At 44.1% G+C, this 12,856-nt stretch overlaps 1 protein-coding gene across 5 annotated transcripts in view; it reads left to right on the forward strand.

The window, feature by feature from the left end:
- Positions 1 to 384: 384 nt before the first annotated feature.
- MAP7D2 (MAP7 domain containing 2) overlaps positions 385 to 12,856 on the forward strand; it is an 87,782-nt gene continuing 75,310 nt past the window's right edge. Inside the window, exon 1 of one of the 5 annotated variants that reach the window (XM_064474497.1) lies at positions 385 to 856. In XM_064474497.1, the coding sequence (XP_064330567.1) occupies positions 814 to 856 (43 nt within the window). In that variant the 5' untranslated portion in view covers positions 385 to 813. The remainder of the gene's footprint in view (positions 857 to 12,856) is intronic. The other 4 variants (XM_064474465.1, XM_064474491.1, XM_064474503.1 and 1 more) reach the window with 4 other exon arrangements.

A 12,856-nucleotide genomic window follows, 5' to 3' on the forward strand; every position in this document is an offset into this window, starting at 1 on the left:
GAGCAAAACAAATGTGCAAGCTGGGTGTTAAACTTCTGGGGCGTATACATGTTTAGAAGAAAAAAAAGAGATTGTTTCTTTACTTCTCCTCTTCGCAGTACAAGACGCTACTGTTGCCGCAGGGCCAGCCCAGGCTGAAGGACCTTGGTGGGGAACCGCCAGCAGCAGCTGGACGAGGAAGACGCGCTCGCGCCTTCCTCCAGCGCCATCGATTCCGCCGAGGCGGCACGTGGCTGCAAACAGCGCGCGCGCGTGACCTCCTGGATGGAAAAATCTGGAAAAAAACTGGAAAAAAATGGCAGGACCTCCCGGAAAGCCGGAGGGCGCGTTGTTTGACTATTCGAGGTAAACGGAGCGCGGAGCCTCGGCGCAAGGTGACAGGCAGGCGCTGCGCGGGCCGGCGGGCCGCAAGCAGGGCGCTGGGCCAGGCCTCCTGACGCGGCGGCACCCCGCTGCCCTGCGGCCCGCCCCGTCCCGCCGGCCGAGGTGCAGCGGGGGCCGGGGCGGGGCGAGGCTTTACTGAGTGACTACCGGTGGGACCCCCGCCCTCAGCGCTGCGGGGCGGCGGCACCTGGCAGGCGGGAGCCGCCCCCCGCCCCCCGCAGGCGGCACCGGGCGAGGAACCGCCGCCGAGCGGCACCAGCCCGCCGTCGGCCGCCGCTCCCGCTCCTCCCCGCCCGCCGCCCGGTGTCAGGTGCCGCGGGGCGGGCAGTGCGCCTGTGCGGCGGCCGCTGGGCGCCGCGGAGCGGAGCCCCGGCGGCGGCGGCTGCAGCAGCAGGAGGAGGCGGCGGTGGTGGCCACCGGCCGAGGAAGATGGCGGAGCCGGGGGCTGCGCGCAGCTACCCGCGGGCGACAGGTAGGGGATGAGTCTGCGGCCCCGCAAGGTGCTGGAGGACGGCGGCTCGCCCGCCTCCTTCCCTCCCTCCTTCAGCTGCCCCGGTGCCGTCCCGTCCCTTCCCTCCCCGGGTCGGGGCTGCCGGAGCCCCCGGGCGGCAGGCGAGGGTCGCTCCCCCGCCTGCCCGGCAGGTGCTGGCCGGCGCGGCGCTAAGGGGGCGGCGGCGGGAGGGTCCGGCCGCCATCTCGGGCGCGGAGGGGATCGGCCCCGGCCCCGCGGAGGGACGAGGCGGGTTATCCTCGGCGGGAGCCGCGGGGGTGCCGGCGCCGGGGGGAGCCAGCGTTTGGCGGCTCCTGAGGGGGCGGGACGGGACGGGGCGGGAGGCAGCGCCGAGGCCCCCGGCGTGCCCCTTGCCCCGGCGCCGCCTTTGTGGTGCGGGAGGCGTTTGCCATGAGGTGGTGGTGTGCGGCGGGCCGGGCTCGCCGGGCAGCCGCGTGTGCCGCCGCGGTTTCCCCGACCGGCGGCGGTGCTGCCGGGGAGGGCGGCAGCTTGGCTTTGCCCCGAAGTGGAGAGCGGGGAAGGAGCGATTTATAAACCTCGTTTTCCGCGGTGCCTGGGCCTGCCTGTGCTGGCTGGCCAGCCCGGGCGGCAAACTGGTTGAGCTGGTATCGAGTGTGAACGCCTCGCTGCCAGCCCTTATATAGGCACGGTTCCTATTAAGGTCCCTCCTCGTTGTTCAGTGAATGTAACTTTTAATTTCCGAGGGCGAAGAGGGGGTGCGAGGTGCGGCGGAGGCTGCCGCAGTGTACGGGGTCGCACACGGCGCAGGATCGAGCCCCCCAGCACCAGGAGATGTTCGGGCGAGGCTGGCGGCGGTGACCTTAGCTCCTGGGCTCAGGTGTAGGTGTCAGGGTGGGTCAGGCTGCTCTTTCTTCACATGACCTCTGCCTGGTTCGACGTATGAGATGAGTGGTGGTGATTAAGGTGTTAGGCAGCTGCTCGTTATGCTTTTACCTTAATTATCTGATACGGGGCCTTTGCTTTGTGGATGTCAAAACATCTAAATGTGGGGCGTAAGAAGGAATTAATTTTCCTCTTGTTTTAAGCCACTGTAGTTTCTAAAAGTAGCTTTACTGTTGCTTTGGGAGATAAGGAAGCATTATTATCCCAAATTCATGGAGTGGGAAGATGAATCCCAGTCTTTGACTTATCTGAGGTAATGCTGTGTAGGGAGCCAGGAACGCCTGTGTTTGCTGTTCCTCGCCCTAGCTCTGCGCTCGGCGGTCACAGCTCCCGTGGTAAGCTGTTGCAGCTGAGCAGTCAAGCACTTCTAGGTCTTGGGTCTCCATTTTTTTTGTGTTTCACGTGGAAGAGAAGGGAGAAAAGCAATGATCAGAATTTATATTTGTGATGTTTATTCCCCTTCCTCCCTAAAGCATAAGGCAGTCTGCCCAATATTCACGGCACTCTTCCCAGACTTTTTTTTCTTCTTGTGTTTTCCTACTTTATACTTTCTAACTTAAGAGGCAAATGTTGCAAGCAAGCTTCACTCATTATGTAGACCGGGACATCCTTTGTTTTTCACCTTATATGAGATCTCATAGACTCTCAGTCCATAGAAGAGGCAGCATGTGGTATAATTAAAGTTGATATCAAATGGGTCATGTGTTGTAGAGTGTGGGCAGGGATGGACAGATGTTATCACTAGTGGTCAAGCACTGACATTTGAACACTAATACCCAAGCAAGGCAATACAGAGTGGTCTCAGCCCAAACTTACTTTATTTGATTTGGCTGCTAGAAGATTGTCTGTGTGGTTTACGGTCAGTAGTGTGGATGGAATTTGGGTCTGTTGCAGCAGAGAACGAGAGTTTTTTTCTCTGGGACCCAACTTACCGCTGTCTGCCTTACCAAACCTGATAGTTCTCTGGCAGCATCCGAGTTTTGGTCTCTAGGGCCCTCCAATGCTGAGAGTGTTTCTAGGATGGCAGTGAAAGTGAGGCACCAGATTTAGTTTGTCCATCACTTCAGACTGTCTGCCCAGATCAAGCTGTAACAAACAAGCCTGCAGTAAGGGACTTGACTAGTAGGGAAAAGGCTATTGTTCAATGGTTTATAATTCTGTGAAAAGGAGCAAAATTCTGTGGCACAAGTAAATAACGTTTGCAGAGGTCAAGTGTTTCTTTTTGCCAAAAACCAAAGGCGTGCGGCAAACAATAGAGATGCTACAGCCTGAGAAGGCATCACAGGAATCTTTTTGTCAGGGAGAGCATTAGGTGACCAAAATGTAGGCGTTATTGCTGCTGCCATCTGTAGTAACAGTAATGAGTATTTAGTATTTGAAGGACAAGCTGCTCAGTATTGAACCTCTCATCTTCCCTTTTGCTGCTTGGTGAAATTTACCTAACGTATGTTCTGAGAGACTGAACTACTGAACACTGGTTTTGAGAGCAAAATATGTTTTTTCTTACAGAAAAGTTGGTCAGCCCTAAAAGGATTTAAGAAAAAATTACGTATTGTGCTAACTTGGACTGTATATCACAAAAACTGTTTGTGTGAAAGGAAATAATGTGTGTATTTCTTTAAGATACTGTGTGTGGGTTTTTTCTTGATAGCAGTGCTTTTTGATTTGTTGCCAGCCAAAATGATTTAAAGAAAGTATACTTACACTCTTTTGTACTATATTTTTTTTCTCTCATATATGGGCATTCAAGCTTGTTCATCCCCAAGGTTAATTCATGTACTGCTTATCATGTGATGTTACCATTTGCAAGTATTGGTTTTAGTTCAGAGCAGCTTAATGTGCTACATCCCGTCAAGGTTATTGTTTTATTTAAAGTATTGTAACACTGTCAGACTTTGCCTCTGTCCTTTCAAAAAAAAAAACAACAAAAACAACCAACCAAAAAAGTCAGATCCTTTTCTAACCAAGTTTCACTAAATTGCAGTGAAGAAAAGTTACTTGCCTTTGAATTCCAGGACTGCAAAAATAAAAGGAAGGTATATCACTTGAAATGCACATGTTAAGAAAATGAAGTGTCTGAAAATTTTAGTGTTTATAAGACACTGTTGTATAGTGTCACATATCTCCATTTGCTTTGGTGGCTAGCATATGGATAGCAGTGGAAAGGCATCAGGGATGCTTTTTTTTTTTAATATTAGGTGATTATTTCTAGGCATGCTAATTGAAGGAGCATGTACATATTTAATGTACGTTAAACGCTATATCCTGCGTGTTGATATTGTATGAAGGTCTATATAGTAAGGCTTTTGTTTTGTCTCATGAATAAATAAAATACAATGATAACTTTCTTAGTTATTGGTCTTTTAATGCATGCAGAGCAAAACCAACAGGGGAAATGAGTTTAACATCTTACTCGTATCTGTCAACCACTGACAAATGCGTTTTAAGGGTACAGAAAAGTAAGAGCAAGGCTTTTAATTCTGTTTAATTCTGGACTGTTCAGGTGATTTAAAAAAAAATAAATCTTATTTCCTTCTTGTGTGTTTTACCTCTTCCAGGAGGTCCCAGTGTAAGTATTGCGAGTAGCTTGTTTGGCTTTTCTCTGTTGCACTTATCTTGACTGCTCCACTTGAAATCTGGCTTTTGCACCAGCTCTGACAGAACATGGCAGTTTTTAGCCCTTCATTTACAACGAGCTCCAGCTGCTGAGCAGATCCTAGAAGCAGCTATTCTCTGTTTAAGTTCTGTATCCACTTGTGTTTCATTTTGTTTTTGAAAGTATTGTTTGTATAGAATTTTTTAAAAATCACTGGACCCTATGAGTTGCAGGGAAATACAGCTGACCAGGAAACTAATGCAGATTATGGGAATGCTAACTGCATTGAATAACAGCCAGCTCAAGTTGTCTCCTCCCTGTTTCCATTTTCCTCGTTTAATTGGTGCTCTCATTTGTTCTCAGCCTGGTAACTTAGGGTTTTATGAGGTCTGTGTATCTTCTAGGTCCTGTTTGATATAGTTACTTTTCAGGTGATGTGTGTGTGACTGGTTATACTCAGCGTACCGTGGTACAGTGACTCGGGTCAGTAAGTATGTTAAATACACTTGTGTTAAACACCCAAATTTACCTTTCCTGTGAATCTCTCCTACTGGCTGAGGAAAATCTGGATAATACGCTTAAATAATGGAAGGAGTAGTAATGCTGTAACTCAGCCAAGGTTATGGCAGTAATCCAAAGTTCTTTCAGTACTGCAACAGATTTTTTTTTTTAACCTGCATGGTTTATGACATTTAGATAATTTCAGAGTTCTTTTGCTGTAATTGAATTTTATTTAGTATTTCCATCACAACTTAATATATATTACCTGTGTATTTTCTATGGTTCGAAGTAATGCATGTAAGAACATGGTTGGTATGTGTTAGTTTTCCCATTATACTTGTGTTCGTGCAGCTCACCCAGTGAATCAGTGCTCCTGAAGTCATATAGTGGTCTGCCTATCAAACTGATGAAAAAGTGACTTGAAATCTTGGCTAATCACAGAGGTATTTTACAGCATAGTATTACCTTGGACTGACTTTAGATAGGATATTTAGAAATACCTTTCACTGTGTTTTGTCTCCACAATGATGAACAATGATGATGTGTGGGGGTGTAAAGATAAGAGGTAAGTGGGTTTCACACAGTGGGAATCTCTCTAACCATTAAAATGAGGGGAAAAAACAAAAGGAAAGAAACTCAAGAATATTGTTATGTTATTTAAAATACAGTAACACTTCTGCCAGACTCTGTCATTTGAATAATATGCTTTTTTTTTTTTGCTTTTCTTTATTCGTATCATGAAACTGTCAAGATCCGAAAACTCTACCACCCAGCACATGCTCTGCAGGTCTGAATGTTGTAAGGATCTTAGTAAAATATCTTTTGTTGCAGTTAAATAGTAATCAAAACGTTTGAATTGTCTTGAGTCCTGTGTATGTACATACATGATGCATATACTTTTCAGGCTTTCCGCAAATGTAATGAATTAATATATTAAAATGCCTCTTGGACGCATTTTAGTTTTCGTCATTTTCTTTCTGTAACTCTTAAGTGAGTTGTCTGCATTAGATACGCTTTTCCTTAGCTATTTAATATCCATCTTCTCTGTGATATGAAGTCTTGTGAAGTATGTGCTTGTCTTCATTGACTGTGTTATTTGTGTATATCATTTTTGCTTACCGAATGCCAGATCAAACTGTGTAGAAATGTTTTGCCCTAAATTCCAGGACATCAATTTCTCTCACGCACTTGAGTATCTGGAGGTTTTTGCTAGTGCTTTCATGTGTTTGCGTCTGTTTTCCTTTGATCAAGAGGAAGCCGATCGTTCATTAAAGTGCTGCAGACAAACGTCTACTTTGCTGAGATTACTGTGATCTTGGCATAAGCCTCAGTTACGTAGCAGGTAGGCTCCCCTTTGCTTTTTAGCCACGTTGCAGTGAGAATGCCCAAAGCAGTGATGACTATAAGTATTCTTGATGTTGTGCAGGGTTCGCACAGTTGCGTTGTGGTAGCTGTGTCCTGGTTTCGGCTGGGAACTCTATCCCAGCCGAAACCAGGACAAGCTGTTTGCTTAGAAGTCATTTTGCTTTAAACTGTGTGTTTCTCAGTGTGCCAAAGTTTGTTCTTTCACTGAGGTTTCATGTTATTTTTCTTGGCATAAATAAGGGTGCCAGTAGCAAACTTTTTATTAATGTTTCACTTCTATAAAATTAATTCATTTGCAATATGGAAAGTGCAAATTTCTGTGTTCCAGTGTTATGCATATGTGCTTTTATTGATTGGGATAATTTCAAAAACAGTGTTGAGCTGAATTTCTCATATTGATTTAACAGAAGAGATTTTCCTGTGCATCATATAATATTTAACTTTTTTGAACTTTCTGTTTTCCATTACAAGAGTAAATGCATAGTTGGTGCAGTCTTGGGCATTCAGATCCTTTTTCTGGTGTGTGAAAAATCTGGAAAGTCTCCTTTTACTGTACTTTGATTACAGAAATAGATTAAATTGTTCAAGCTTTTGCAGTCAACCACTTCGCTAATAATTACATCTGATGTTTTGTAAAATCACTCCTGTGTGCTTGCATTTTCCTTCCAAGAGGACCAGTCCACTGAATATCTATTACCTGGTTGATATGATGGGTATTTTAGTCTGGGATGCTTTCTGAGTTGGTCCTTCCTGCCAGAGCCAGCTGCCTGTTGGCCCCACATGCACATTAATGCATCTGCTTGCACAAAAGGAGAAAGGGATTTTATGCCCCATAACCTTAACACCATCACTGATGCATTGTGCATCCAACATTAAACAACATTTTTAGAAGAAAGATATGAAGCTTCATAAGTCTACTTTCCCGTGTTGAATAATTTCTCTTAGATACTCCTTTTTCCTTGTAGTGGTTTTGACAAAAAAGATGAGGCTCTAGAATTTATCACTTCTACCTGAGGTTTTGATAGGATGGAAAAGGATGTATGGGATAAAAATACATGACACCATGTGTCAGTTTGTGGATGCTGCTGTAAAAGCACCTCAAAAAATCTTCAAGGAGGTAACCCTAGTACATCTCATTGTTTTGTCTGTTTTATTGCCAGATGCTGGAGGATGTATTGTGGTTTTGTTTCAATTAGGTAAGATCTGGAAGGACGCCTTGCTTGGTTCAATCCATATGAATTATAAAATTATTTTGTCTCACGCCAAGCAGAAGCTAGCAGAGCTCTTCTTTATCTCAGCAAAACATTCATGCAAATTTTTCTAGTTTGCAGTTAATTTTGGTTGTAGGTGTGGTGGAATACTGAAATTCTTAATGTGGCTTTCATAAAAAAAAGACACAAATTTTCCTAAGGCTGTTAGGCATGCTTGGGTTTGTTAACTATAGCAAGAGTGCCGAAGGGGTCTTCCTCTGCCTGGCCAGGGAGAGCACTGCTGATGTTTCACCTAAGCAGTAAATCAGTGACAGTTTGAAGAATGTTCTAGTCTGAATAAAATAGCCTTGATTATTTAGTAGGAATAAACTTTAAATGTGTAATTATACTGTAAGTAAAACAAACCTAATTTTGAAAAAAACTCCAGTCATATGAAAGAAAAATATTTTCACATGCTGCTAAGGTGGCCATAAAGTCCTTTCCTTTTGCTCCATAAGGGAAAATAAGACAATACTGCGGCGTTTATCCACACACTGTTAGTGTGATTTTACATATTTTAAATAAGGGTTTCTAATTTCCCTTCCCTCAGGAAGGTGGTATCAACTAATGATCTGGTTCAGCTGGACAGAGAGAGACTTGCCAGGGTGAGGTGGGAGGAGATGCTCGTGATGGGATAGCTTGATAGAGTGTGCTTGTCACCAGCTGAAGAGAAGCTTTTGCCATTGGCATTGGATCCGCTTTGGGAAGCTCTTTCCTTCTCCTGTCGCTGGCAACTCACCTGCTCTCATCAGCTATTTTCATTCCCTCATTTGTGTTGAATGTGGCATCCATGTGTGTATTTGTACAGACACAGCCTGTGTCTGGAGAAAGAGACCTGAGGGAGAGGACTGGAAACGTGCTGTTGGGGCTCTTAAAATGCTGATACAAAGTAAGCCAATTATGGCTTCCAAAATAAATGATGGATGGGCTTGTTCTTCTTTCCCTGTCCTAAGGGGAAGAGGGAGTAGGCCTTTACTTTTATCCTTAGTTTCTTGACTTTTAGTACTGTGCTCAGCCACAGGGCATCTTTTTCCCATTCGCTTAATGCTCTATTAATAGATATAAGTATTTCCATTATGTTTCCTGGGTTTAGTAGTATTAAGTGCTGTGGTTATAAGTAAACACAGCAATTTTCAACAGTCATAGGAAGTGGTTTAATGGTGCAATGAAATAAATGTGTGACCTTCCTTTGGCATAAATGGGTGTTTGATGAGGTTCTGGATGAGGATGCTGGATTGCAGGGTTGTGGTCCAGCATGTGTTTCATGGCTCTTTGAGGCCAGGTTATGGAACTGAATGGAAATGTTTGAGTGATGCATAGGGGAGAGATTATTTAGAGAAAGTATTCTGCAAAAAGGTTGGATTTTTGTGCCATTACCAAGTTACGGAACTGAAAGAATATCTGAAACAGAAATAACTGCACAGGTAATTTGAGGCATTTACTGATAACGGGAAGAGTTTGTGTTTTCATAATACTTTTTATAGTCTAAGGGTAGTTTTCCATTTCTCCCCCTTGCAGTATGTTTTCCCTGTTGTGTGTTTGGTTCCCCACCCCTGGTTTTGTAATTTCTGCTCTTATACCACAGTCACTACCTGTATCCGGTATTCCTTTAAGTCTCATACTGCCAAAGGGTGTCTTAAAAAGAATAGGTAGCCTGTCTTTGAACCTTAATATATTTAATCTGTGATGATGTTGCATAAATGATGTGTGAATGGAACTGAAAGTCATGTTACACAGTACAAGCATGTCCACTTTCAGATCCAGTTTTTGCCATGGCTGTCCTGTTTATAATGCTGAAGACACTAAAGGAAATCTTCATGCAACCAAGGTTCCTTGTGATGAATGCTCCCTAAAGCATAGTGACAAGCTTACAGGCCATGTAGCAACTCAAGTGGTGTTTAAAATAGCACAGTAATGCTCCTGGAAGACCACTGAATTCTCTGGTGGTGTAAAACCCCTGCAATACATAGAACTTCTGTTGCCAACTTGCTGATACTGGTGCACCTGTGCTATTGATAAACTGACATCCTACTAGGTTAACTCTTGAATTTTTATAAGATAGCTCTTCATTTTTCTGCCTAATGGTGTTTTCTTCCATTATCATCTACCTGCCCAGCCAGCGAGGTCACAAGGATGGCCACTTCAGTCAGAGCAACAGTATCTCCTTTGCTGCTCTGTCTTCCCTGGCAGTTAGCAGAATGCATTGAGGGTGGGGTGTAATGTCACAGCAAGCATACAATATGCTTCCTAGTGTCCCACACATTACAGTTCCAGGAGCTAGAGATGTATCCAGAAGACTTGGATATATCTTCCATCGTATGTATACACGTTCCTGAGCTCTAGCCTGCTCCTCGGTCTAGTTTTGTAATTGTACTCAATGCAGTAATTCATTCTTGTGCTCTGTGCTCCAGCAGAGCTCACCCCACTCCACCCAGCCTTGGGAGTGGAGGAAGAGAAAAGCATGGTGCCAAGGAGGAGGCTGGGCCCACCAGATGGGCTCTGGCAGGAGTTGACCTCTTACCAACCCACCTGCATCCTCCCAGAGGGCTGAAGTAGCTCTGAAATATTTCTTGTCTCAGCTGCAGGGGAGGCAAGGAGAGGGGGGAAGAGGAAGAAGGTGGAAAGGAAAAGAAAATGCATTCCATGCTATTTAACCTCTGCTTCAGGCATTGCTGTTCAGAAATTGAGAATCACCATATCAAAGAGCTCTTTGAAAATCAAAGGCAGCAAAAAACCAAATAGGCTGAGGAATGTTTTCCTGGTCTTAACAGCAGCTATCGGTTAACACATATTGCAGTATGATATACTTCCTTAAGTTATAGACTCAGAGAAGTAGAGGGGCAGAAGTCCTCAATGGCTATTTTGCACTGAAATGAATCCAGATATCTCTTGGTGACACACATGTCTTGAGAAGCTTTGCTCCAAGCTTCTTTGGTATAAGGTGGATCTTGGAAGATGTAATTTTTGTATTCTGACCTTCGGTCCCAGTGGCTGAGAACTACTGGAGAGACCAGCATTTCAGACTGATTATATTGTACAGTCCTTGATAAAATTGGACAACTGAAAAGTCCCAAGAAAGAATCTGTTAAAGGAATGTGGAATAACTGTTCAGCAGTTAAAATCTAGCTTTAACTCCAGCTAGATTTGAACGCATTCAGGTCCCCTTTTTCTTTTACAGCTATATAATCTAGTCCATTACTTCATGCCTTGCCAGAATAAACCCACTTTTTTGTTCTTAAGTGTCATTCAGTAAAATGGTGGTTTCAGCATTGTCTGGCAGGTGCTAAGTACTCTTTTTAGGGAACAGTGAAATAAATCAATAAGTATACATATTCATTTGTAGGTAGCATTTGAGTGACAACCATTAAGTATACAGTTTGGTGTCCTTGGAAATTGAATTTGATGTAGTTTCCACAAACTCGTAAGGGCTGATGGTGTCAGGTTTGTAGAGAGGAAACTTCTTCCAGTGTGCATCAGCTAGCACTGCTTTGATAAGGCAGTGCAGGATTTGGTGTCTGGTTCTGGATTTACTCAAGCACATTCTACTGAAGTAATCAGGCCCTGAGTCTTCAAATGCTTCTTCAGGCACAAGTACCTCTTCATCGTCTGGTGGTAGCTGACTTTTCTCCTTTTGGTTCAGAAATGTTCATTGCGTCAGTAAACAGGTACTGTAAGCAAAGGCAATATTTCTGTCTATGGACAGAAACAATACCAAAATCTTTGCTTGCTTGATTGGGAGAACTTCATTTCAAATACCATTTGTCTTCTCATGTGAGAAGTTTGGATGCTGAACTTTCTACTGATTTTTTTTTTTTTTTTGTGGGTAGCATTAATCCTTCTCAGTGTGGTCGAGAAGGTGGGGATAGTTGGCTGTTTGTGATGATACACCTGTAATTTTCTTTGTCCCATTGCCTGCTACCCCAGGTGAATCACTCCTCTTGCTGCTGTCAGTTTAGGCATAGAGGAAGGCCATCCTTCTTGTGTGTGTATAGACCTGCTCTTCCTTTTTCAAAGCTTTTCTCTTACATGCACAGGAGGGGAAGTGACTTTTGCTGCAACTCTGACTCCTTCTCTTGCCTTCCAAAATATTTAATGGCTTCTGTTACTTAAGCCAACTCAACCTGCTCATCCCTCTCCTCTTTTTATTTGCTGTGGGTAGGCAGGTTTTTCAAGCTCTGACTCTTATCTTTTGATTTTTATCTATGTGTGAACCAAAATTCTGGAAGAGTGCAGGATTTCTGTGGAAGTGCTGACTTTCAGCCTGGGTGCGTGGTGATACAGGGTTCTGCATTCACCAGAACTATCCTCTGTTGCCACTATCAAACAAAAGCTTTTTCTTGTACAGGTGTGTTCTGAACCTTGATCTGACTGGTGTTAGTTAGTTAGACTGTGTCTAATCAGTCCTGGCAAGGAGCTCCATAGTCAGCTGCCTTCTGCTAAGAATGCTACATCTGATGAACATATCCTTCCAGTGAGACAAGGTTTGTGGGCAGATAACGTCTTTCTATTAGACCAACCAATTACAGTCCAAACAAGCAAGCTTTCTTGCCCATCAGTCTGGAGGAGCAGCTGCATCCTGGTTCATGACACACAGAAGTGGAGAGGAGAAAAGAACGGAAGTGGATGCAGGAGCCTTGAGGCTCCCTTGGCAGCAGTGAGTTTCTGCTCTTACAGAGGCATGGGATGTTGTGACCCAGCCTTTTATATTGGGACACAGCACCCATGATCTTTTACGTTGCTATAGGTGTGCTGCAGTATGACAACTCCTGCTCACGGTGGTTCTGTTTGACTCCATGCAGGTTCTAGATAAGTGCTAGGCAAGAGGGAGGGAATAAAAGTTCAGATGCCTAATTTACTTCGAAAACTATTCCAGTAGGATTCCTGAATTGGCTAGGTGAATGTTGCTATTACATTTCAAGAAGTATTGACTAGGTGAAGCGAAGACAAATCTCTTAGGATATAGAACAAAGAGTGGAATAAGCAGCTGCTGCTGTTCTAGTATTACCATCGATGGTCTTTAGGGTTTTTGTGCTTATATCCAATACTACTGCAGTTCTTGTTCACTTCCCCCTAATGTAGCAACCCTGAAGAGTAGGTTTATTTACTACAGTTGTAATGGTGGAATTCCAGATCAGCAAAGGAAAGTAAAACTGGGGTAACAAAACAAGAAAACAAACAAACAAAAAACACAAAACAAACAAAAAACCCAACCAACAAAAAAAGATTTCTTGACATACCTTTCTTGTCAGTATGTTTTGGTCCAGGATGCATACTATTGTGATTTTTAAAAGTAACTAAACCAAGAGAGAATCACTGATGTGTAGCATTGTAGTATGTCATTTTCAG

The sequence above is a fragment of the Phalacrocorax carbo genome, chromosome 1 (assembly GCF_963921805.1).
Source record: "Phalacrocorax carbo chromosome 1, bPhaCar2.1, whole genome shotgun sequence".
NCBI lineage: Eukaryota > Metazoa > Chordata > Aves > Suliformes > Phalacrocoracidae > Phalacrocorax > Phalacrocorax carbo.